This window comes from Scleropages formosus, chromosome 9, assembly GCF_900964775.1.
Source record: "Scleropages formosus chromosome 9, fSclFor1.1, whole genome shotgun sequence".
NCBI lineage: Eukaryota > Metazoa > Chordata > Actinopteri > Osteoglossiformes > Osteoglossidae > Scleropages > Scleropages formosus.
In genome coordinates, this window is record NC_041814.1 from 27,218,898 (window position 1) to 27,246,417 (window position 27,520).

The 27,520-nt window shown below is 48.4% G+C and overlaps 1 protein-coding gene across 1 annotated transcript in view; it reads left to right on the top strand.

Moving 5' to 3' along the window:
* Nucleotides 1-552: 552 nt before the first annotated feature.
* The window catches only part of cacnb2a (calcium channel, voltage-dependent, beta 2a), a 78,766-nt gene continuing 51,798 nt past the window's right edge, over nucleotides 553-27,520 (top strand). Inside the window, exons 1-2 of the mRNA XM_018756841.2 lie at nucleotides 553-824; nucleotides 2,910-3,002. Coding sequence (XP_018612357.2) covers nucleotides 750-824; nucleotides 2,910-3,002 — 168 coding nt within the window. The 5' untranslated portion in view covers nucleotides 553-749. The remainder of the gene's footprint in view (nucleotides 825-2,909; nucleotides 3,003-27,520) is intronic.

Sequence of the window (27,520 nt, forward strand, 5' to 3'; positions counted from 1 at the left end):
GGTATGGAGCGCCAACGTATTGGTTTCCACCACCCGCGCGCGGCTCGAGCTCGCGCGTCTTTGACCAAGGTACTTAGCATGAATTACTACAGTAACGGCATCCCGTCGTACGAACGGCCGAAGACTGGATGACAGTTTGAGCTCAGAAAGTAACATTTAAACACCGTAAAACGTGTTCATATTCTATATTCAAGATATTTGCCTCCTGCATGATAATATATATATATATTTTTTTTTTTTAAGATTTTCCAATTTCTCTGAGCGAAACCAGTAAAAAAAAATTTAAAAGTCCAACAATATTACACGATTCCTGTCGAAGTTCACCAACAAATCAATAAAAATAAAAATAGTGTAAGAACAGTTACACGTGCTATGATCGTCGTGCCGCTGAAGTACAGAGTGACTGACTGGACAGTCAGTGGACAGAGGAGGACGGTGTGGTGGTGGTGGTGGGGGGGGGGGGAAGCTGCCCGGGAGATGCCCACTGCAACGGGGAGCCCCTCCCCCTCCAACTCCCCCCCAACCGGCCGCTCTGACTCAGACTCCCGGACTCCTCGTGAAGAGACGCGGCACAGACTCCGCGCAGAGAGTCCTTTTGCGCGCATCCCTCCGGACGCCTCCTCTCTGAGTCTCTCTCTCGCTGCCATGCGGCCACTCGCTCTCCGAGCCGCGCGCCGCGCGTGAGGGCTGCGCGCGCTCCGCCGGTCGGTCGGTCCACGTCGGGAGCAGCGGGACAGCGAGCGAGTCCGATGGTCCAGAGCAACATGCTGAAGACGCCGTCAGCCTCGCAGGAGATCCACATGGAGAGCTCGGAGCCCGGCGCGGTACGTGTGCCGTCCGACCAAGTCAAGTGTGCGGTGGTGGAAAACGTGTGAGCTCGGGTTCGAGGGGGGTTTAAAAAAAAAAAAAAAAAAAAACGGCGAAGACCCGCCGGAAAGTTGGGCAACAATGGCGCGCTGAGTGTTTTATAGAGGCAGGTTGTCATCATGTAAAACTGTGTATAATACTGTGAAATATAGGAAGCGACCAAGTAAGTGCCGTGTGGTTCCACACTGTCGAACGTGCGCTTCGTACTTCTCTCTTTTACTAGCAGAGCAGAGTAAGATACCTAGGTCTAACATGGGATAAAAGGAGATAATAAGAATAATAATAAGAAGAAGAAGTAGAAAAGAAATTATTGTATGATGTTAATTAATACATTATTATTGTTGTCGTTACTTCTCACACCCCTCATCTGACCTTCTGCACATCCTTCATCTGTCATTTGCACCTCATGAGAATAAAGTTCTCTTAGGTTCATGCATCAACAAGCATTTGAGATCCTCACATGTGAAGATGCCCAGAGCTCCAGAAAAGCCCTTCCCACTTTGACTACCTTTACTCCAAATTCACTCCGCCTTTACTCCATCGTAACCACCTGCAAGCCAACAGTGGTGCAGCGCAGCTGGTCCGTGGTGCAGAATTTCAGCTTTAAACTTCTGGAGGCAAAGTTTGACGCACAACTGTATGGTTCTTCTGAGGGAGCTGACGTGCAGAAGAAAGCAGGGAATCTGGTTTCTCATTGTTAGTACTGGGGGTGGGGAGGTGTCTATTTCAGCAGGTGCGAAGCCATGGCAGAAGCAGCAGGCAGGTTAAGCGCATTGTCAGCCAAAGAGTTTGGCAGGCAGTAGGTGTAAGAGAAGTGTGAGGATCGGCCGACCGTCACTACGCTAACTTTTCGAATCGGTATCCAGGGAGCTGGGCGCTCGGAGCCAAGAGTCTGCGCGCATCGTTCGCGAACAGTTGGCGCATCCGAAGTCCGCAAATTCATGACCGGTCTCTCACTTTACACTACGAGTTAAGACGTATCTGTGCTTTGTCTTTTTTGCTTTTCACATTCTTTTACTTTTTTTTTTTTACCCGTCTGTGCGTGTGACTCAACGTGCGCTGCGTTCTCTTACGAGTGAATCACGCATCCATCCATCCAGGTTCACAAATAGAAAGGGACACCCGGGTAAAATATATCACCCCTACGTGCCTCACCCCCCAGAAATGCATACAGTGGTATTTGATTTTCTTCACATTTATATGTCCCCAAGGAAGGGGCCCATGTCTAAAAAAAGGGTGGTGGGCAGATGTGTAATGGAGCAATATTTTCCTGTTGCCATGGAAGAAAACCCACCGCGTTCAGTTTCCTCTACCTAACGCCTCAAACAGTGTGTGAAACCTGGCAGCAGATTCCGAATAAAAAATATTGCAGTTCACCGCAGCATTTGTTGTGAACCTCCGGCATGTGGGCAGCAGGGGGCGTAGTGGTTAGAGCTGCAGCCCTTGGTCTCAAGGGATGCGGGATCAAGCGGTGCCTCCGGGGAGCCCTTGAGCGAGGAAGGCGTTTACCCTGAATTGTCAGTACAGTGAAAAGTCCCCTTCGAACATTTACCCCAACAATTAGTTTCCCTTCGCAAGGTTGGAGTTGTGCTCAAGTGTTTTAATGTATTTACTCATCTGACACTTTATTCCAAAGTGACTTATAACGTTAAGCTACTTTCAGTAGTTTACCCTCTTTAGCTCGGTAACATCACTGGAGCAAGTTAGGGTAAGTACCTTGATCACGAGTACTACAGCTCGGCTCGAACCTACGACCTTCGGGTCTACAGGCAGCAGCTCTAACTATTATGCCTCCAGGTGCCCTATAATGAAGCGGAGGGTTCCACCGATATTTCGTTTCATTTTAACCCATCATGGTCATTACGGTCAAGAGCGCTCACTCTTCAGTACCTCCTGCAAAGTGTGTGGTCTGACAGAACCGTTTTAGTTCAGGGTTCCGGAAATTTTGATCCACCTCTTGACCTCACGACACCTGTCCGTATTTTGGCTGGATGGCGTCGCGGTAGTACCGTGGTGAATTAACATTTCCTCTGCTGCCGCAGTCCCACGGGAAAGGAGCACGGAGGAAAAGTCGCTTCAAGGGTTCGGACGGGAGCACTTCGTCGGACACCACGTCCAACAGTTTCGTCCGCCAGGTAAGGCCTGCGATCTGTGGGGTGTGTGTGTGTGTGTGTGTGTGTGTGTGTGTGTGTGTGTGTGTGTGTGTGTGTGTTACACTTGCACTGCTACCTAACTGCTGCTCCCTTTGGTGCTCAGACTCTTCGTGTTCATTGGTGTTTCGTGGTATGACGTTCTGGGACGAGATCGTGAACAAGGTGTGTTGTGTCACTCCGGTCGTTTCATTTTTGCTCTCCCGGCTTTTAATAGTCCAATAAATTTATGCTTTATATTGTTATCCCTTCATACGGTCGGGTGTTTACTGAAACGGTCCAGGTCGAGTACTTTGCTCAAGGGTGCAAATGCAATCATCCCCCCTTTTTTTAAAAAATTCTGTTACCTTGGGGCCACCAGTCTAGGTTCCTTCACAATCAAACACAACTGGGGTCAGAACTCAGTTTCTAACTCGTTTTTTTTCATAACACAAAATCAATTTTACCACTAAGTCACGATCAACAAAAGCGTAGTAATCCAGATGTGCCTTGATTTATTTGCTGGTTACATTCTGTAAGACCCTTAAGTATAGCTATTATAATTAAAATACACTTTTTTATTTAATTAATATTTATGGTGGCAGTAAAAGGTGTATTTAAAAAAACTGTTTAAGTCAAGGGTTCCGGAAGCTTTAATCTTCCCGTTGATCGGTGGTCACAACAGAGGTCCGCATTTCGGGTGACGTTGAAAATGTTAATTAAACACAGTATTAATGCAACATCATCCAGCCGAAATATTGACCGGTGAGTGGTGTGAGAGAACGTTGGTTTGATCCATGCTCAGTCAGTGTGGAGTTTGGATGTTCTCCCCGTGTATGTGTGAGTTGCCTCCGAGTGCTCTGGTTTCCTCCCACAATCCAAGGACATGCAGTTCAGGTGTATTGGTGACTCTGAATTGCCCTTAGTGTGTGTGTGTGTGTGTGTGTGGATATCCTACGATGGAGTGCCGTCCCACCCCCAACCCCAACTTTGCGCCCAAAGGTTATGGGATAGGCTCCAGATCACCGTGACCCTGCTCAGCACAAAGCGGTTACTGAAATGAGATGGATGGCTGGACTTATTATTTACTACCGCTGAGATTCATTGAAATTAAAAAGAAATGAAAAATTATTGAAAATTATTGAAAACTCCTATTCGGTGCTGAGAGTCAAAAGTTTCATCCCTCCATCTTGTGCAGCTGTCCTGGTTTTGTTCAAGAGGTGCAGTCCCACGGTCCTATTACATTAGGGTGCTCTTTACCGCCACCTATCTGCCGGGCAGGTAAACACAGGTTGCTTTTACTTCACCGTGAACAGTAAATTCAAAAAATGAAAAAGTGAAGAACGTGCTATTAAAAATAAGTCAATAACCCGGAAGATGTTTGTTTCTTCGGGAATTCGTAACGCGAGGAGCCAGCGTACAGGATGTTCTGCCCGTTAATCGTATTCCTTTATGACGAGACTCCGACGGCAGCGCAGGCCAGGCGAGACGACAGGCCCGTTCCTCATGAAGAATGGAGTGTGATGTTGATCATACCTCGGCGACGGGAATGACGCCAGCGCTGGAATGTGTTTACTTGCCTTTCCGTTTTTACCGTGCTGCTTTTCGTCGGATTTACACGATCTCGGGCGCGAGCGTCGATGGCGGGGATGCTTTCGGAGGTCGATCCGAAACACCGCTTTGGGGGATGCGGCCCGGGTCCCAGGCGGCTGCCGCAGATGGAGGAGAACGGAGAAGAACAGAGTAACAGGCAGGAGGCATTTTTATAAAAGACGAGAACGGCGTGTGGGCGACTGCAAGGTCTCGGGAGTCGGACCGCAGAACTCCGACTCAACCGCTCTTTGTTCCGCTCCACTCTGAGGGGGGCTGCAGGAAATAGTGCTTTTTATCCACTTATTTACTTACTTACTTAGAATAGTGACCCTTGATGACAGAAGTGTGTTGTGTCAGTTCTCCACATGAGCGTGGGCGATGCCCGTGCTGTTAAGAAGCTCGCACCCGCAGACGGTGTCTGGTCTTTGTTGAGTGGCGCTTCTGTTGAGAGAGGTGGTAAACGCAGGGGGTATCTGGCTGGGGGGGTGTGTGTGTGGGGGGTTGGGGGGTTGGGGGGGTAGCCCCTCACTCTTGGAGTGTTTAGACATGCTTCTCCCTTTTTTGGAGGATGCAGTCAGGACCTTGCGCTTTGACGGGATGGGAAGAGGTGTGTGTGTGGTGTGTGTGTATGTGTGTGTTGGGGGGTGTGCGGCAGCAGCAGTGCTGGTTGAAAGGATAGATGATGGAGGAAGGGGGGGCCTAACGGGCAGCGGTGTGGAAGGACGGAGTAAGAGCACAAAACACACTCATTCCCAGCAGGAAACTCTATACACACACTCCTCTCTCCGCTTGACAGCAGCCCCCCCCCCCCCCCCCCGCACTCCATTCCTTTACCTTTCGGTACAAAAGCGTGTGTCTGCGCTTCGTCCGAGCTCACGGAGCCACCATACAGCAGCAGCTTCCTGCTCAGAGTGCACAAAACCATAGATTTCCACTTAATGATACATTTGTGGCACAGCAAGTAGCGCTGGTGCCGCTCGGCCATTGGACTCTGTATTCCTACCTGGGTATAAACCCAGATCAGTCTGTGTGGAGTTTCCAGACAGGTGTTTAAGGCGAACAGGTGACTCTAAATTGCCCATAGTGTGTGTGAGTGAATGAATGTGTATGATTGCACTGTGATGGAGTGTTGTCCCAGCCAGGATGTACCCCTGCCTCGGGGGCTGCGTTTCTGGGATAGGCTCCAGACCACCACGATGCTGCATTAAACAAGTGGTTACCGATAATGGATGGATTAATTAAGTAATTAACCGGTACTTTATCCTGTGCCGTGTTTTGCAAATGCAGCCATATAGCACGATGCAGTCCGAACAGCAGGGGGCAAAGTGGTTAGGGACCCGGACTGCAAGAGTGTGGAGAGGCATAGCCAGTACCAGTAAGGAAACTACTGCTTTGGGAAAGCAACCAGCTGTGCGAAACACCCAACTAGAGGGGGATCCTTTAGGTGAGAGTTTCACCGGCTACGTGCCGTGAAATAAAAAGTCGTGATTTTATCACCAGCTTTGGTTTTATGGCCGGATGAAGTCAACACCTGGGGAGCAGTCGGTCCGGGACGACGCTTTCCGGAGGAGCCCTGCTTAGACTCACGGGCTCATTTTTATTTGAGGAAGGGAAAGGGCTGATGGAGATAAATGGCGGGTTACGGCGGAGGCCCAGCTGCCTGGCGGGGGGAAGGGGGGTGGGGGTATTTGAAGGGACAAGCCAAGAGGGAGCACTACCCCTTCCCTCAGATCCATTCCCACAATGCTCGAGGACACACCGAGCACCCCTTCAGAGCAGCTTCATTGCCATGGTGCGAGACACTGCTCACTGGGTTGAAATCCAGTTCGATTAGTCTGTGCTCCGTGTGCTTTTTGATTTTATTGTTGGCTCTGTGCGTGTGTGTTGGGGGCTCGAGCAGAAAGCAGACATGTCTTGTTTTAGACGTCTTCTGAGGAGACTCTGGGGATCAGCTCCGTGCCCGCTCTTCCTTCTGTTGCTTGGAATGGCGTAATTCCCCCATCCCCCTGCCCCCCTTGGCCGATCCCGGAGCGCCAGTGATGGGCCGCACTCCTTCCTACTCCTCTCTGCCAGTTGCCGTCCGCTTTACTTTAAATGTATGGGTGTGGGGGGCATTTTGGACTTTGGATAAGAACACACTTGCTCCAAAAAGATTTAGTGTGTATGTGTGTGTATGTGAGGGGGGCGTGGTGGGTTGGACCGGGTCCTGCTCTCCAGTGGGTCTGGGGTTCGAGTCCCGCTTGGGGTACCTTGCGGCGGACTGGCGTCCCGTCCTGGGTATGTCCCCTCCCCCTTCAGCCTTACACCCTCAGTTGCCGGGTTAGGCTCCGGTTCCCCGCGACCCCGTATGGGACGAGCGGTTCCGAAAATGTGTGTGTGTGTGTGTGTGTGTGTGTGTGTGTGTGTGTGTGTGTGTGTGTGTGTGTGTGGTGGGGGGAAATCCTCTTGTCTCCCTGCCATAGAATGACACAATCTGGCTGTTCCAAACCCCTCAGTAAGTGAAGTAGGCCACTTTCCGCTGGACCGGCTCTCGGGCTTCGCATCACGGTTGCGCAAACCAACATCTGGTCATTCTGCTCCCCTCATTATGCATATAATCAGTTTCCTCCAATGAAACAGCCTGTTTATTGTGTCCGTCTCATTGGTCTGTCATTCGTCTGACTGTCCAGCTCTACTGAGCTGTGTCTCTTTTTATCGGTGTACGGCATATACGCTACGCTACGCTCGTGTTTCTGTGTTTGTCCGAGTGTGTGTTTTCCTGCTTTCCTAACGATTGGTACTAAGTGCTTTTCTGCGTCAGAAGATGATTAATAATGTTGTACAGTAACGGTACTCGGTCCGCTAGTTTGGCAGAGCAACACCAACTTCCCAGTTGGGGCACAACATTGATTTTTTTACAAATCTACGGACCTAAAGAAGATCTTCTTGGATTAAGAAAATGCATTCAGCTGACACTTTTCTCCAAAGCATCTTACAGTGTTAAGGCCATAATTATTACAAGCTTAAAATTAGTCACCCATTTATGCAACTGGGTAAATACCTTGTTCAAGAGTGCTACAGCTGGAAGGGGATCAAACCTGTGGATCCAAAGGCAGTAGCTTTAACCACTACACTACTAGCTGTACTCTTAGTTATAGTACTGTGATGCTTTTGGCCAAAGCAGCTTTCAGTGTTATGATTGTACAATAAACTACTTACACTGATTTACCCATTTATACGGCTGGGCAATTTTTTATATGTCAGTTCAGGGTCAGTATCTTGATTTAGGGTACTAGTGCAGGAAGTGGGAATCAGCCCTCAATCCTTTGACTGCAAGGCAATGACTCTAATCACTGCGCCCCCTGCTGCCCCATTATGTTGTTGTTAAGAATGTTGTGTTTTAAAGGAGTGTGTGTGCGCGCGTGTGTGTGTGTGTGTGTGTGTGTGTGTGTGGATGTGCATGTGTGCGTGCAGGTGATCAGGCTGGCTAACACGAGTTAAACATTTAGGTTAACTCAAGTTTCTATCTCTAAATAAATATAAAAAGACTGTTTCTTATTTAGGGGGGTGCGGTGGCGCAGTGGGTTGGACCACAGTCCTACTCTCCAGTGGGTCTGGGGTTCGAATCCTGCTTGGGGTGCCTTGCGGCGGACTGGCGTCCTGTCCTGGGTGTGTCCCCTCCCCCTCCGGCCTTATGCCCTGTGTTGCCGGGTTAGGCTCCGGTTCCCCGTGACCCCGTAAGGGACAAGCGGTTCTGAAAATGTGTGTGTGTGTGTGTGTGTGTGTGTGTTTCTTATTTATTTAGGAGGCCACTTGAAGGTGTAGCACAGTTTACTGATGAAGGCCGTTCTGCTTACAGGAAAAGTCCAGAAGCTGTATTTTACTCTTTAACTTTATTTTTTAATGTTTAGATAGTGGCTTAGCTCATTTTTTTTCAGCTGCGCCAGACTACCACTGCTGCGTACCGATATCCACACCTCCACTCCAGCATCACACCCAGGAGGGGACCATCTGGCCTGAGATTCCTCCTACGGGGAACCCTGAATACGGTGTAACCATTTTTAATGGCCCTCAATAGTGTAATATAACGTTTAGTGAACTAGAATGTTCTGACGCTTTGCGTTTTTCTTCAAAAGTTTCAGTATGCTTGCTGGGAGTTGTTTTCATTATTATTATTATTATTATTATTATTACTTTGTCATGGGTAACAAAGCTGCTGAGACAGCTCTTCTATCCCAGAGATGTTGGACACTTTTGAGTTCCTCTGCTTTACTCTTCTATCCAACTTGTCACCGACACATTTTTAAACTTTTTATTTAATTAATGAATAACTGGTAAAAACTATCATGCATAGAGTAAAATCTGTACAATAAAACACATTTAGGAAATCCATAAATTGTATATACAGTGTGATGGCTATTTAAAAACGAGGTAAAAGCGTCACCCGAAGGCTCTGGTGTCTGTGGCACTGTTGCCCATGTGTACTCAAACTTTTGCCTGCTACCGTAAGCACCTAATAGTTAAGTGTGATGAGAAGGAGCGTCATTTCGGTGCTCTCTGGGTTCATTGGAGCGCTTTGAACAGGTGTTTGTTGCTGGATGTGTGTTTTCCGTTTCACTATTTTGAGCAGTCTGGTGTTTCTTAGAGTTTTTAATATATATGACAGGGTAGCAGGTCATTTATTCATCTTAAGGCACTGACTGCTGGCTAAAGCTAGGAAAATTTTGCCACTTAGCCAGCCAATCAGCAGTCGTTTCTGAACGATGCAGCCAATCAGCGCCTCCGTAGCTGTTTTCATTCTGCACCTTTTGCAATGGATGTTGTACGTTCCTCCAGGGCCCAAACTCCATGAGTCAGAAGCGGCCTCCCTTGCCAGGGTAGTGGGGCGATCGATAGCTGCCTCCCCACCGTGAGTGTTGAAGAGGGTACGAGGCCGTGCTGCGTAAGAGCCGTGGGCGACTTTTGCGGCTCAGCCCCCTCCCCCGGAGGGCATCCTGGAAAGTGGGAAGTGGGGGTGGACTTACTGGCAGTTTTGACTGCTACAGTGTGGGAGGGTTCGATAGTGTGTGTGTGTGTGTGTGTGTGTGTGTGTGTGTGCGCGCGAGCGCATACACTCCCACTTCCGAAAGCAAAGAGAGAGCCTTAGGTGGCTTCAGATTACAGGTACCAAAAGTTCACTGACCCATCTGTATTTATGTATTTACTTACAAGGTCTGAAGCCTCTTGTCCCAAGCAGCGGTCGCAGGGAGCCGGAGCCTAACCCAGCAACACAGGGCACAAGGCTGGAGGGGGAGGGGACACATGCAGGGCAGCATGCCAGTCCATCACAAGGCACCCCAAGCGAGACTCGAACCCCTGACCCACTGGAGAGCAGGCCCTAGCCCCCCCCCACATACACTATATATTATATGCTATATATGTATACAACATCTGAGTCATTTAGAGGCTCCTTCTTTCATACCGTAATGGAATTTTCTCACAGCTGAATTTATTCACTTTATGAAATATACCCCGTGGATGTCATTAAGCACTGAGGATGTTTAAGAATAGCACTGGCGAAGGTACAAAAAGCAGGTTTAATTCATATTTGCATGGGTGCCTATTGACGTTGGAATTATAATAGTCTCAAGTTGAGGTCTTGTTTGTTTCGCCTCCAAGTCTATGGTTTGCAGTGCAAGGCCACTTCAGCCACGGGGCGCTGGTACAGAAATGCCAGCCGGGGACCTGTGTTTATACAGGAAATTCACGGGGTCTGACACAGCGGCTATAACAACTGAATATAATGTCAAAGTTGAGGGTACAATAAATTTTATCGCGCTCGGGAAACCTTGGCAGGAGGCGTTATAGTGTACAGTTACAAATGGTGCCTCCCGATTTTTCAGGCCCTAAATTTTTGTGTGTTGTAGAGCAGTCCCTTTATAAATTTCACCCCTTTTATCGATTCCTTTTGCTTTTCTTTTCGAGATGTTATAATAACGCCGGATGAAGAGCAACGCAACATGACAAACTGTGAGGCATAAGTTCTTATTTTTATTCAAAGCTGTTGACTCAAAGCATGTATTCATGTTACATGCGTTTTTCCAGAAGGATCTAAAACACCGAATCGCAATAAGGATGTCATTATGCAACTTATGTAATAAGCAATCTGGTCTCATTCACGGACCGGCCAAGTGGACCGTGGTGATACTTCTCCATCCAGCCGCAGTCTTTCTGACTGTCGTCATAGGGACGGTATTTCCCTCTTGGTTGCCATAGCAGCAGGTCGCCGAGTACGCAAACTGATGACGCAATGTGACATCTGAGCATTTCAGCAAAGACCTTGTGACATTAAAGCAATTTGTCACACCCGGTACACCTGGGACGTCCACGTTGCAGACTAGAGACCACCTTGACGGGTTGAAGAGGTCATGGAGGAACAAGGTTTACAGGGAGAGGGAAGGTGGAGCAACTGGTGACATTTAAGAAGTTTGGAATGTTCAGAAGGCCATCAGTGTGTGTCATCTTTGAATCAAAAATCTTGTGTTTGACTTTGTTTTATCCTGACAGGCACATAGATTAAATGTGATTCCTTGGAGGAGGGGGCGGGATCTTAAATTCACAGTAGAACATTCAGCCCGAGGTCACTGTGCCATCTCCTCAAGAGGTTGAGAACAGTTCGCAGATGGCGCTGAGATGTAGCGTTGACCTTGAGGAAAGCCATCCCCAGCATAGGGTTTGACTTTTGCCTACCTTGACCAAAGTCAACACCCATGTTTCACGCTCTATGGATGTCTTCGGTGTCTCTCGGATTTCCCACAATGCACCGTGCAGTACCCGTCTGTAAGAGTTCACGTTTGAAACAAGTATGAAACACAAGGAAATGAAAGACCCAAGAACAACTATGTGGGTAAACTGTGACTGTGCCAGTGGGATTTGGTGGGAAACATATGAGAGAAGCTCAAAAAATGTGGAAGCTCCTACTGGGAGTAGATGCACACTTCCAGTTGGCAGTCAGCTGGCCTGCAGTTATCTTCATTGAGACAACCATGGACGACGTGCCAAAGGGCTGTCAAAACCCATCTGGAAAAACCACAGTGAAAGTGAATAACAGAAGAGCTGTACGTTTACTGTGAGAGTCTATAACAAGGATTTTCCAACGGCAAGAATCTACCGAGATGACATAATTCTGGAGTTACCGATAAATCTGTTAGGAGCCAAATTCCTTCCTGGGAGTGAAATGGTCTGGATTTTGCTGTAGAACATGAAAAAAGCTTCGTGATTCCTCATCCAAGCGATAACCATAATGGATAGCCTTCAGTCCAGTTATTCTACTTAGTAAAGGGTGTTAAAATAAAAAAAGAACTAAATTCAGATTGATTTTTCAAAATTTGTACACTGTACTCAAGTTTTACTATACGTTATATGGTAATATTTAATTGGTAAAGAGCTAGGGCAACGGTTACTTGAGTAAGCAGTGCAAATGTTGACCTTTGTTTCATGTATCTTACTTGGGTGGGCTGCAACGGTGGTGGGAGACGGGTACAACGGCGGAATAGAAGGCCACGTCAGCGGAGTTTTTATTGGGGGGGGGGGGGGGGGGGTAGGGTGATGATGTGCTACAAGAAAGGCCTTGAAGGGTCTGTCGCTAAACCCTAAACGCTTTTCCCTTGGGGAAAGGGGGGGCGGCTGCTGACTCAGAGCCAAAAATGCAATCAAGATGTGGGCAGACCCTTTCCTAGGACATTTGCTGCTGTCCCTACTGCTCTTTTTGCCTTGTCCAATAAGAGCACAGATTTATAGTTATTCCCCTCCTGACTAATGTATTGTCCAATCAAAGCACAGATTTATAGTTCTTCCCCTCCTGGCTAATGTATTGTCCAATCAGAGCACACATCTGTAGTAATTCCCTTCTTGGCTCCTGTTCTGTCCAGTCAGAGCACAGATCTATAGTTATTCCCCTCCTGATTCCTATCTTGTCCAATTAGAGCACACATTTGTAGTACCTCCCCTCCTGTATCTTTAGCTTATCCAATCAGAACGCACATCTCCCATAGCTACCTTCTTGGCTTTCGCCCTGTCCAATTACAAAGAGAGTCATTAGTACGTCTCCTCCGGCCTTTCATTCTGTCCAATCAGAGCACAGCTCTATAGTGTTCAGTCATTGGGAGCAGATGCTCTGTTTTGTTTTTTCCTCCAACTGAACACAAAAGGAAGTTATTCCTTTTAGATAATGCATTTTTCACAGACCGCAGCGGTTTTAATAATTGATCAGAAGGACTCCGGGACAAAGGAAGGCACTCACATGACCAATTTTAGGCTTCTGCGCATGACCTTAAGCCCTTGTGAGAGTGAGATAAAGACCCCAGTGGCCCTCCACCCACCCCGGCGAGAGACGGGGCGTACGTGCGGGTGGCGCGGCCCACTATCAGATCTGGCTCACTGCGCCCGCTTGGGCGGCGGATGCCGAAGGAACGTGGAGATGGCGATGCCTCCCCCCCCGGGGTCCCAGAGCCCATAGGACCTCCCGCTTCCATGGCCGCTTGTAGCTGTGCTTAAGATAACGTGTGGGTTCGGTCGAAGGGGCAAACAAGAGAGCGGCGAGACGCACCTCTCTCAAGGGTTCAACGGCAGTCCTCTTGGGACCTAAGCGTACCTTTGTGTTCCCTTTACTGCTGCGTCTGTTGATTTTTGGATCCTGGGTTTTATGTTATGGCCAGCAGGTGGTGTAGTGGTTAGAACTGACACCTTGCAATCAAAGGACTTGGGTTCAAATCCTGCTCCTGCCACAGTACCCCTGAGCAAGGTATTTACATTACATTTATTCACGTAGCTGATGCTTTTTTTTTTTTTTTTACCCAAAGCAACTTGCAATCTTAAGCTACTTTTACAGTTATTTATCCATCTGGGTAATTTTACTGAAGCAATTTTAGGGTAAGTACCTTGTTCAAGGGTACTACATCAACAACTGAGGCTTGAACTTGGGACCTTTGGGTCCAAAGGAAGCAACTCTAACTAAGCCACCACCTGTATTTACCTTGTATCGGTACAGTGTTTTACCCCACTGCATCAAAGGTTCTAGAATTTCGATGAACTTCCTCGTACCCCACCTCCAAAAACATGGTATCGTTTAAAAGCATGAAATCTCCTCTATAAGGTGTATTAGGAGTTGGCGCTGTAGCACGTACAGTTTTGGAGATACACTCAAAAAAAAAAGGAATGACTGGGTCTCAGAAGCATTTGGAAAACCTATTGTTGTAAGTTCGTGTGGAGAAAGTGGAGAAAATGAAACAATGATGTATGAATACATAATTAGTACAAGTGGGGATTGCTGGTAATGATCAAGACTGGTTACACGCTGGAAACGGTTGAAATTATCATGTATTGGCTAAAAAGGTGTCACTTTCCGTTATGTCATCAGTGGTGGCAGTTTTGCATAGAAGCACCCTTGGACTCTATGACGCTGGAAGAGGAATGATTCCTCACCCTGGTGTTGCAACAGCTGCAGGTTCGAGCCATTGAAGGACTCAAAATCTGGCCCGCTGGTACGTGTTGAATAATTTAAAATGGACATTTTTGGGGAACAATGGTTAGTTCATTAACAGTTACATAGTTTTCACGCTCCATTTGCTGGATGGGTAGTAATGCGGGATCCGTTACCCGCGGAGGCCGTCGGTGTTTTGTGGCGAGGGGCCGTGGCTGGTGTGTGACCACAGACACCAAGGATGCGAGGAGTGCTGGCGGGAGAGCGCCGCTTTGGTTGGGTGCGCTCTCACCGTTGGAAGGACGCCATCGCGACTCGAGTCTTTAAACCCTCCTCCTCAAACCCCCCCTGCCTGATACCAGTAAGCATAAACAACGGCACCATCTTGTGGTGTCAAAACACAGTACATGTTTCCGAAACTGAGCCAAATTCTGACCGGCATTCGCCTGGGTTCCAATCCCCACTTCTGTTGCAGCACCTTTCCTCAAAGTATTCATCCTAAAGCACCCCACTAAAAATTACCCTGCTGTATAAAAGGGTAAATTGTTACAAATAGCTGGCTGTTTAAAGACAGCAGGTAGTGTGGTTAAAGCTGCTGCCATGTTTGGGCATAGGTTTGAATCCCACCTCCTGCTGTACTACCCTTTATCAAAGTAGTTATGCCTGAGCTGACACTGTAAAAATTACTTTGCTGGATGAATGGGTTAAACTCTTAAAAATAGCTTAATGTTTAAAGGCAGCACTCAAAAAACTCAGATAACCCAGGTTTGAATCCCACCTCCTGCTGTAGAACACTTGATCAAGGTGAATTTATACAGTAAAAATGGTCAGAATTACCCAGGTGCATAAATGGATAAAAACTGCAAGTGGATTAAGAGAAAAGGGTCAGTTAGGAAATAATAAAAGTTTGGAAATAACTGGCCTTACGCCCTGTGTTACCGGGTAGGCTCCGGTTCCCCGCGACCCCGTATGGGACAAGCGGTTCTGAAATGTTAATCTCTTACGGGAGCATAGTGGTGCAGTGGGTTGGACCGCATCCTGCTCTCCGGTGGGCCTGCAGTTCGAGTTCTGCTTGGGGTGCCTTGCAATGGACTGGCGTCCTGTCCTGGGTGTGTCCCCTCCCCCGCCAACCTTATGCCCTGTGTTGCTGGGTTAGGTTCTGGCTCCCTGTGACCCCTCTATGGGTTCAGACAGTGTGTGTGTGTTAATCTCCTACACTTGGAGATCCTTATAAATAAAAGAGAGTAAAAAATGTCCAAGATGTTGTTATGAGCAACAGTACTGAGTTCACCTTTCACTGTGAAGGTAGAAAATGGTCTGTTGGAAGTGGAGATTCTTCCCGCCAGCTGCACCACTGCAATGATGGAAACATTGAGCTCACCGTGGTGCAGCACCGCGGTACCGTGTTTTCGGCCAGTTCTTGCCCTGCTCTGAAATAAAAATGCTCTCCTCGGGCTGCAGGCAGCTGGCATCTGCCTCGGGTTCGGCGGGAGGGCTTACGGAGCGGCGCGGGAATTTAGCCGTAATGGTACAGAATCGTACGCACAGGGGACGAAGTCTCTCCAAGGTTGATTGGCAGACCCCCGGGGGGTCATGCGTAGGAGTTGTGCTCAGAATAATGTCTCTTTGTGTTCTTGGAAGGAAACAGCTGTACCGTTGAGTGCAGTAGTAACTTTGTGCTTCTGTAAATGTCCAGTTGTATAACTGAAAGCGCCAAACTGCAACTGCTTACAGTTACCGTAGGCCAGCAGGTGGCGTAGTAGTTTGAGTTAGGGTTAGTGTTATAGTTAGGGTTAGGGATAAATATAGTGGTTATGGTTAGAGTTAGGATTAGGAATTAGGGTTATGAATTAGGGTTAGGGTTAGGGTGACCCTACATGCTCTGAGTGCAAAAGTACACTTGCCTCAGTTTTACATATGTATATTGGTGTATATTAATGTATATACAAGCTATATATGGATACATTATATATATAGATGATATTAGACATGTAAAGATTAAAGTCATATTCCCATAATTTTGTATTGGGGGCGTGGTGGTGCCCGCTGTGTGGTGGGTCAGGGGTTCGAGCCCCGCTTTGGGTGCCTTGCGACGGACTGGTATCTCGTCCTGGGTGTGTCCCCTCCCCCTTCTCTCTTGCACCCTGTGTTGCTGGGTGCGGCTCTGCCTGGCTGCAACCCCCGCTTGGGACAAGCGGTTGGTGACAATGGAATAATTTTCTATAGATTAAATGAGAAGGATGAATATGAGAGTGTTCATGAAGGGTGGTGCACAGCAAGGCCAAGGCTTGAACAGTCGGGGTGTAAAGGAGGCGCTCGGGGCTCTAGCTCAGGCATCGGACCCCCCAAATGTTGGTGCTACTAGATGATGCCATGGAGCTCACATGATGTTCTGTGGTCGGGGCCACACACAGTGTGTGTGTGTGTGTGTGTGTGTGTGTGTGTGTGTGTGTGTGTGTGTGTGTGTGCGCGTGTGCGCGCGCGCGCGTGTTGGGGGGGCAGCCTCAGCTCCTGAAATAGTTGTGGGTGAACGGATCCTCTTTACTGGGAGACACTGTGTGCTGATGGAGGAAAAGGACGGGTGTGTTTGACCTGCAAACTGACACAGTGAGGGCGTGCAGGACAGTTGGGGGGGGGGGGGGGGGGGGAGTCACCCATACTGAAGGTTTTTGACCTTTGACCTCTTGAACTCCTAAGTTCTTCCTGGTCTACTGCTTGGAGCCTGAGACTAGGGCACATTTCCATCGTGGCAGTGTGCTCGCTCACCCCCTCGCTCCCTCACTCGCTCCCCAAACCCCCCCCCACCGGCACCGCTGGCTGCTACCTGCTTTGGCATGCGGCGCACCGACTGTAGAGAGACTGCTGCGGGAATGCGCAGTCACGAACCCGCTACACCCCCCCCCCAACCACACACACACAAACATCCCCTCCCATAAGACACAGCTCTCACATGCTCCCCTGTCAAGAGGAGGAGAGAGTGTCAGGTAAGGAGGTGTGGAGGGAGGGGGAAATGCAGCTGCATGATGGGGGGGTTAAACCTGTGGGGGGGTGTCCAATATATCCAGAGGAAACCAGAGTGAATTAAAGTGTAAAATCCATAACCTTCCCTTTGGTGGTGTGTGTGTGTGTGTGTGTGTGTGTGCATGTGTGTGTATGTGAGGGTCTGTGTGTGCAGGCTCACGTGCGCGTGTGTGTGTGCGCCCCAGGGGTCTGACAGGGCCAAGGACTGTGATGCCAGCAGGGGTCCTTACGGCCCACACAGAGAGTACTGTCAGGGTGCTGCCGGTGCTGGAGCTGGGGGGCAGGGGTAGGGGCTGGGGGGGGAGTGGGAGTGGGAGGGGTTGAGAAGGGGGAGGAGTGGGAGGGGTGCGGGAGCCCGACCGCGATCGCACACAGTGTCATTCATGCTGCCTGCTGCCTCTTGGTGCGGGACTGCTGCACGGTGTCAGCGAGAGGAGCGGCACCCGGCGGGATCAGCGCTGTTTCCCCATCGCTGGGGTTCTTAGGGAGAGCCGCCGCAGAGCCCTGGGGGGCGGAGGTGCGGGTGGGGGTGGGGGATGCGCCAGCGGCATACCGGCACGCTGCCTAGTCGGGACGCCATGCGGACGATGGCTGCGGGACTCGGGGAGCCACCTGCTTCTCCATGGAAACGAGGTGCGCGGGAACACAAGCTGCCGACCCCCCCGGCGCCCGGGAGGTGGTCCACCCGGGGCTGACCGACGCCCCCCGACCCACATCCACACCGCCGGACGGTTGACGTTGACGTTGTCCTCTCCGCCTGCGTGAAGGAGCGGCGTGCCGGAATGGGCCGCAGCTGAGCGGTCGCCGAGCGGTCGCCGCAGGGGGGAGGGGCTGCCCAGCCGTCCCACATCTCCCGCCGTCCTCTTGATGTATTGCTGTGGGCTGGGACATCGCCGGAGAGTTCAGGTTTCCTTCGTAAGTGTCCGCCGGCCCAGACGCACTGCACAGGGAGTGGGATCACGTGGAGCGGGCGGGGGGGGGGGGGGTCCTTGGCGGTTGGTGGTGTCTGACCCGGGTTCACCTGTTTTGCTTTCCGTGTCCCGGTGGACACGGTGGCTGCGGATGCCGTTTAGTCACCGTCCCTCCCCGGGTCGGTGTCCCAAGCGATCGCTCTAGTGGCACCGCTGCACAGATCGCGTCAGAGTGGTTGCCATGGCAACTGTGGTTGGGCAGCTGCATTGTGACGCGGCGGGTCCTCGTTGTGTCTTCCGCACACGTTTGGCTCGCCTTCCGAAGCTGTACCCCCCCTGCTGATGCCGTCTGACAGATGCCATTAAGCTAAGTGGACACGACCGCCTTTGCGCCTTCCCGAGGTGAACAGGACGTTTAACGCCCCCCAACCCTCCCTCCCGCTGAGTGCAAATTGACGGGGCGAGCGAGTCCTGTTTGAGAAAGACGCCAAGAGGACGGTGTGACTTTTAGCTACGGTTTCTTACCGCTAGTGAGAAATCGCGGCCCCTGAGCGGGTGTGTGGGGGATGGGCGGCGAGTCCCGGTCAGCAGCTCCAATCAACCCCGACCAATTCAAGGTCCGTCCCGTGAGCGGTACAGCGGTGTGTGTCCGCTCGTGGTGGTGAACCGCAGGCCAGTGGGACTTTGGGACACACACACACACACACACACACACACACACACACACACACACACACACATGCACGCAGCTCTCACTCTGCATTCCCAGCGCTGGGGGGCCACACAGGGGGCGTGGCTGGAGGTGTAGTAGTTAATCACTCAGCAATTCCAACCATAACACAGTGATCCCTGTACACGTCCTGCGGCTTGAAGACGGAGTTTCGTGCGTGAGGGATGGGGACGGACTGAAAGCACATGGCGCAGTGTCGTGTATAGAATGTGGGACAGAGCGGGACCTTCAGCGTCTTTCTTTAGTCCCGGGAAGGTCTGTGATGGGATGACAGTGGAGGGGACCCCTCACCATCACTGTAGAGCATCCAAACGTCCCAAAGAGAGCATATTTTTTACATTATTATCCATCCACCTGTCCATCCGTCCATTCATTTCAATAATCGCAAGTCTCCTTCAGGGTCGCGGTGGTCCGGAGTCTATCCTGGAAGCATAGGGTGTTTCAGGCAGGGTCATTGTTTTTGGAGAGGGTGGTTATTTGTTGTATTGTTATTCTCATTGCACCTGTCAGTATTGTCAGTTATTGTTGTTATTATTATTATTTACTGGTATTTAACAGACACCTTTGTCAGAAGTGAATTACAGTATTAATCATCTCTACCATGATTTACTAGCTTATACAGCTGTGTAATTTTTACTGTATCAGCCCAGGGTAAGTGCATTGTTCCACAGTACTACAGCAGGATTAACACAGTCAATGGTGTGTGTTACAGCGGCCATAATTTGTGTACTTTTAAAACAAGCTTTGCGCAGTTAAAGGTGTTGCTGAGGAGGGTGGGGGTCCTTTCCCGGGTTCGAGCCGCACTTTTCCCAGCTGGAAGTTTCATGTGTAAGAGCTGCACTGCTGAGATTTTGCCACAAGGTGACTCTGTGGTGTCGTCCGGTTGGGCTGGACTGAAAAGCCAGTCTGCTGATGGAGAGCGGAGGCACTTGGGCCAGTCCTGGGTTGGGGTGGGTCACAGTACAGATATGTTGTCCTGAGCAAAGGTCAAAATTAATTATTATTATTGTGCTTTGCAATGAAAGGACCCAAGTTCTTTTATCTATCTATCTATCTATCTATCTATCTTTTTTTGGTTGATTTTAGTTCCTTATTGCTACCTTATTTACGTCCAAGGTGGAGGAGGGGGGTAGGAGTCATATGCTGTAATCTCATGTATGACACCTTGTTTCATTGCCTCTAAAATCTCAAAATGACAAAAAAAAAAAAAGGACTGGGTTTGAACCTCATCTGCCATTGTAGTGCCCTTCTTTAGTGCGCTCATCCTGAATTGAGGCAGTAAAAATGGGTAAATCAGTGTAAGTGGCTTAGTTTACAAACCTCACATTATGAGCCACTCTGGAGAAAGATGCCACCTAAATAATCAAATGTAAATGTAACTTATGGGGTATATTAGATGTATACATATATGCTTGACAGGTAAAATATATGGTTTTAGGAGTGGGCTCATTTGATCATGTGACTGAGGTTACTGATGCCAGGGAAATGCCCCCTGCTCTGCGAGCATGTGTGGAACTTGTGGAGGGGGTTCAGATCAACCGCCCACCCGCTTGCTCTGCGCCCGCGGCTCTTTGTCATTCTTGGCGGAAGAACGCTGACCCTAAAACGCAGGGATTAACACCAAAAAGACCGCTTTAAGCGTAGCGTTGAGTGGATTAGTTCTCCCGACCACCCCAGTGCAGTGCAGCCTCGGCTGTGTTTCCATATATCTGACATCGCAGACCGGCTTCCTAATTCTTGGAGCTTCTGTGCACCGACCGCTTCACTCCTGCTAAATGTAAAGCTGCTCTGTTGCTGGTCAAGCTCACGCATTTGGGGATGAATCTCACACTCAAAGGCGTGCAGGTCTGCTGTATGGTCTTCAGCACCACTTTAACCTCACGTGAGGTCAGGCATTTGCCAACTGGACACGTATTTGCCTGACCGGGTCCTTTCGGAGAGGACGCCGGGGATCAAGCAAGCAGACGTGGACACACCTGTAATGAGGACGACACAGCAGAGACAGGAGATGTTCCATGAGGAAACAGGGGTGTTAACAGGGTGCTGGTGGAGCAGCACTGCCTTCTATGCATTTGACCCAGGTTCGATGTGCAGCCAATGGAGAGTAGATGGCATGGCCTGTCCCTTTGTGGTACCCTTGATCGAGGTACTTAACCTGATTTGGTACCCTAAAAATGACCTAGCTCTCTGGGTAACTGGTAAAAATTATATATACATATACACACACACCATCTGAAACCGCTTGTCCCATAGGGGGTCGCAGGGAGCCAGAGCCTAACCCAGCAACACAAGGCGAAAGGCTGGTGGGGGAGGGTACCCACGGGAGGGTACCCACCCAGGAGGGGACACCAGTCCATTGCAAGGCACCCCAAGCAGGACTTGAACCCCAGACCCACCACAGAGCAGGACCCGCTCCAACCCACTGTGCCGCCGTGCCCCCGGATAGTAAAAATTATAATAATGGGTAAATAATTAAGTAGCTTGACACTGTAAGCTGGTATGGAGAGATATCACACACACACACACACACACACACACACACACACACACACACACACACATTTTCTGAACCGCTTGTCCCATACAGGGTCGCGGGGAACCAGAGCCTACCCGGCAACACAGGGCGTAAGGCCGGAGGGGGAGGGGACACACCCAGGACGGGACGCCAGTCCGTCACAAGGCACCCCAAGCGGGACTCGAACCCCAGACCCACCGGAGAGCAGAACCTGGTCCAACCCAATGCGCCACCGCACCCCCCTGGAGAGATATCAACAAAATACATTTTATTAACTAAATTTAAATCACTACTAGTACCTTTGATCAGGGGACCTACTCTGAATTGATAATTAAAAATGAAACAGCTGTAGCTTAATGTTGTATGTCAGTTTGGAGAAAAGCATCAACAAAATAAATTAACGGAAGTGTTACGTAGCATTATTGTAATTGCTCCCTACATGTATCAGCTTTGGCAACGAAAGCTCTTTAAAACCGTTCCCAGTGTGTGTTGTTTTTGTGCTTTTCAGTCAAAATTATCCAGCCTGTAGGCCTGGCTGTCCTCCAGACACCTGCTGGTAGTGGGTGGAGATGAGTTTGCGTGCTGGACAGAGCATCAGGACCGCCCACCATTTGTGTGTGTGTGTGTGTGTGTGTGTGTGTGTGTGTGGCAGGGTGGCAGGGGGGCTAGGAAAACAATAATAAAAAAAAAAAATTATAATAATAACTGACCACATCTCTCCCATTATCAGATCACATGAGTGACAGCAACACCTTCCTCATGTTCCCTCTAAAGCAACATCAATACTTTCTATAGACATCATGACTAATGGATTAACAAAGCATTAAAAATGAGAGCAGACCATTTAGCCACTCTTTAGAGTATTAATTACCTCATATGAATATTTAATATCTAAGTGCTGGTGGGGCAGCAGCATAAGATGAGCATAATAAATGTAAAGCCTCTGTAAGGATGGCTAATGGACCTCATCGAAAAATTATTACAAGGCTCCTCCAGGTGTGGTACGTGTATAGTACCAGTGAAAGTGTGAGTCCAGCTGGTGGGAACAAGTCCAGTTCATCCCATACATGTCTTTGTATTGTTGCTCTGGTTGACTCACACTTTACACTGTTTTTCTATACATATAAAATACACTATATACAGTGTATTCAGAAAGTGTTCAGACCCTTTGCTATGACAGTTAAATGTAGCTCAGGTGCATCCCATTAATATTTTAGTGTGGTTCCCAAAGACCCCAGATATGGTATTTGTCTATTCAGAGGGAACTTTTCACTTGTCCCAGAGAGCAGCACATGGCAGTTCTTTTGAACTTCAGCCTTATTGCACTACATCCTACTAATCACCCCTCTTGTACTCTGCCCATGTGGTTGTAGCTGTCAATGTTTCGAACCAGTGAAACGTGCAAAAATGCTGATGCCCTCTGCTACCGGGCACTTTCGAAGAATGTGGTGCATGAGGAGAATCGTCAATGCTCACCAGAAGAGGAAAAGCTTGAGTCTGTTGCTCCACTTGTTTTTGGTTCAATGCTCATGGGAAGATGTCTGCACAGGAAGCCCCCAAATGAGTGACCATGACCAGAGCCTTGCACTGTGGCCTGCAGCAGGACTGCTCTCAGCTGACCAAATAAAACAGTTTGGGACGAACGTAGGACAATGGAGCAGCCAGTCGGGTTCAACTGAACATTGAACCTTTAACTGCAGGATGATGGCCAACCGCTGCATTGACGCACATATGACACGTTGGATCTAACTTTCGGTGGAGAATCAGCTGCCTGCTTTCACCAGTTCCGCACTTGCCAGGGACCAAGAACAAAAGATTCAAAAGGATTTAAAGTTTTCTAAAAAAAAAAGCAATCTCGAGTGTGTGGAGACAGTGCTTCAAAATCAAAGGAGAAATGGAGCCAGGAGTTGTATGTCGATGGAATTAGTCTTAGACTTTAACCCTGCTGCAACCTCAGTTTATATATCTCTACTGTACTTCGAAAGCTAAACATTTTAATATGATTGGTTTAACTTTGCTCTACAGCCGTGCTTAGTGTTCCCGAGCTTTTGAAGCTCACCAATGATTTAGAGTGCAGATTCAAAGGAGTGTAGAGCGTAGAGTCATCTGCTCCATCAGATCAAGCGAGTAATGCTTAGTGCTGCCCCTCAAAAAGGAATTATTGCACTGAACTGATTGTCGCTGGGTGCCGTTGAATTGATGTCCACTCTTCAGGACCGCATAGCTAGAGTCCTTGTGGTTTCATTGATCAGTTGTGTCCTTAGTGCTGAAGGGGGTGTGTCTGTTGTCACTATTATTGAGTCCGTCCATCTGGTTCCCACCCGTCCTGTTGTTCTGAGAGAATCTAATCTTGACGCGTAAAATCTCCTGACGCGTCCCAAGTATGCTAACATCAAACTCTTCATTTGTGTTTTCAATGAGAGCTGGTTTGATTTCACCCAGGATCAATCAACTTCTTTTCCTGTCCCTCCATGCTGTCCATAAAAATCTCCCCCAGCACCAGTGGTTCAAAGGGTCCACATTTCTCCTCTCCCATTTCCTCAACTGATTTTAAATCGATCAAATTGATACCTGTATCTCTTATACACGATATTGGCCACCACAGCATCCTTGATCAGTAATGTATTTTATCCAGACCGCTTGAATGAACATTCATGTGTACAAGGTAAAACTGAAAGTCAATTGGTGTAAAAGTTCCACCGTTCCAGGCGGACAAACTGACGAAGAGCAGGATGAAGTTATGAGTGTAGGCTCACAACAAATCCCACTACTGCCACCATCGCAGCCCACCTGCAGCGATCCTGAGGGCACGTAGCACTGCTGGCTCTGCAGCTTGGCATACATCCCTTGTTGTCAGTGACACTTTGGGGCTGAGACTCTGAGATGCAGTTGAGAATGAGAACAGTGTGAATGTCATTAAAGGAATTTAATTTTCCATAACTCTCATCTGCTCTGCAAGGAGTGACATGATGGCATCAACTTCAGGACTAAGCTTTGCTTCTCTCGAAGACTTTGAACAAATTCCATGCTTGATGACTGGTGACACGTATTATCCTCCCTTTTAGAATATGTGGGTGCCTCTGTCTGGCTTCTTGATGGTGCGTAGCAGCTGCGGTACACTGCCTGTGAAGTATGAATGTATTTTCCTTTGCCTAAGTACACAGGATGTTTATTTCGATTGCTTGTTTCCATCCATAAACCTGTTGGATCAAATCCAGCACGAGAATCCAGAAAGAAGCTTGATATTGATCAGTTGTCTTTCTGTTAGCTTGAGCAGGGTTTGTAGATGGGAGGCAAAAAAGAGGCTTTCTGTAAAATGAGGTGGTCTTGAACACCATGATTTATGGCCTGAGTGTTGGAGACCACAAATATCTGCACTCTGCTTGTTCTGTACAATCCAGTCTGGTCTGAGTGCTTAAACCACTTGTGGTCCATCAAGTCAACACAATGGAACTCGCAGTCCATGTATCCCAAACAGTCTGGTACTGACTTGGTACTGACTTGGTACCGACATGTCCAAGTTGTCCACTTGCCTTTTTTCACTCCTGTCTCCCGGTGACACATTGATGTAAAACTGTTAATATGTTGATCTGGCCAAGGAGGGAATATTAATCAGTGAGAGTCGAGATGCGTATGGAGTGTGTTCATTTACTTCTGTTTACAGTCTCAGTAATGAGCAGAGTGAGTGCATCCATCAAAGTTCCCTCCAGATACCAGAATGAATGGGTCAAGTGCACGTTGGCTTCCCTCTAACCTTTATGACCATTTTGATATTTAATCGTAGCGAAGCAATACAAAGTGACAGATGCGTTAATAGCCTCACACTTCAGCTGCTTGAATCTGGCTCAGTCTGTGTCGGGTTCACGTGTTTCTCCTCGTGTTTATGTAAGGTTCCTCCAGGTGCTCTGGTTTCCTCCCACATGACAAAAACATGTCTCTGGTGAATTGGTGCCTCTAGACTGCCCTTAATGTTTGTGTGTGTGAGTGTGTGATTGCCTTGTGATGGACTGGCATCCCATTCAGGGTGTATCCTGCGACACACCTTGAGCTCCTGGGATAGGGTCTGGACCACCACGACTTTGCGTAGTACAAATGATAATGAATCGATGAATGGATTTCAGTGCCTCGTATGCGGGGGCACTGAAAAATGTGCAAATGTGCACACGTGTCCTCTTAAGAGATTTTCCTCAAGGTTATACGTGTAACTTTTTTTTCTGAGACTGAACATTCTGTGCCCCACACTTTTCCACACCGGACCATTTGTCTCACTGTTACGCCGAGGTCAACAGTAAGAGAAGGACGGCTGCGTCTGAGCTCATTCTTCGCCTTGCTCATCTCTTTGGCAAAGCTGTAGTTGGCAGCTGAACTGGCACAAAAATAAAAGATTTCATGAAGAGCCGTTTGTTCTGCTTCATGCGGACGAATGTTGTGAGTGGACTGGAGCTGTTGCCGCTTGCATTAATCTTTACTTTTCTTCATTGCTCGTATAAAGGCTTCTCTTTTCATTTCTTACAACCCTTCTAGCCAAGCCTAGGAAAATAAGTGGTTACATGGAAAGGATCACAAGCAATCAGGATGGACCCCCAATACCAGGCTAGAAAGGGGTCCCTTGTCTCCATACACAATCCCTCCCTTTGTCAAACATCTAAGAACCTTGCTTCTTGGGGGAGGTTGGCTGTCTTTATTGGGCTAATTCAAAAACTTTTATAATCTCAGTCTTGTACTTTCCTCATCTTATAAACACAGCTGGGAAGTCTCTTTCTAAAAGTGTCTTTTTTTCTTAACTCCAAAGTCACTTTTATCACTAAATCGCAATCAATAAAAGGTTAACAGTAGAAGTCCTTCAAATTTTAAGCCTGTTAGGTTCTGTAAACTTCTGTACGTCTACATACATACAAAATATGTGTCGATACATAAAAAATACTTTGCCAGGCTTTTAAAAAATATTTTTATTAATCTCGAACGGCATTGCAATAAAAACTAATTTAAAATGATTGAAAATAAAAATGTAGTCTCAAAACTTGTCGCAAACTCATATTCGATCCCGATTGGCGATCGATGCATCCCGTCAAAATGAGCAGCGCTCTTCATTTTGTTAGTGATCGCCAGCACTCATGAACACCGGACACGAGCTGTGAACACCGTGCAAGTGAATCGAATTAAGTCGAATTCACCGTCCTCTTCCGTTTGGATGCACTTTACCGCCATCTGTGCACTCGGTGGAGTAACACGGGTCACGTTTGCTCCTTTAGGAGATAGATAAGTGAAGAAACATGAGGTGCCAGTGTGCTAGATTTCCTACTGCAGGAACGGAGATTCCTGCTATGGTCGTGTGACAGATGACATTCATACCCGTGCATTTTTACTCTATGTGTGTTAGACGGTACGAAGGAGCATCTGAGATTAACGGAATTTTGCCGATGCCACCGACCGACAGACGGTCACAAAATCGCTTCGGTGTAAATTTGACTCCCATCTCGTCATGATGACGCTGTTGTTTCTGGCACGGTGTGAGGGAACATGACCAACTGCGCTCAGTCAAGATGAGATAAGTTGCTTAATAACAATCTTAGTAATCTCTGCGGTTATGTTAATAATGGTCACTTTGCTTCCGCTCACACGGGCTTTGCGGTAACTAACCTTACTTGGTCATAATTTCAAAGTTGTCTGAGAAGATGGTTCGAAAGCAACGTGACGTTATCAGGAAGTTTGGCGAAGGAACCCAAATCAGAGGTTTCCGTTGATGGATCAGGATCAGGATGATCAGGATGAGTTGACGATCTGCCGTTCGTCCCGGTTTGCATTATTTCTGCACACGGTCGCAGCGCGGTAAACGGGAAAGTGAAAATGTTTAAATTAACAAGTCACGTTAGTCTTTCAGTTCATGGGAAAGTGGATCGTGGACGTAACCCTTGACCGTAACTCATCTACAAAAGCTTTTTGCATTTGAGCATTTGTCCAGAGTTACGTTTTCAGCAATGTGGTCACGCTTGTCAGGATGGGTGGTACTGTACTTAGTGAGGTCAGCAAATCCAGATGACAGGGGGGCCCAGTTTATGGGCTGAGGGAGGCCAGAAATTTTCCAAATGGGAGACCTATGGCCTGGGCCCTTTCCCACAATCCCATTTCAATCAACCCACTCTAATCGCCGGCCATAGTCTAAAATGTTAGCCGTGGATCTGGTTAGGTAATCCAGATTGGCATGCGCTGTAAACTAACGGACAGAAGGCAGGAGAGAGAGGGAGCGAGGGAGTGAGGGAGGGAGTCGAAGAAAATGATGGGTATCAGGGGAGGAGTGAAACCGAACAGAGGGCC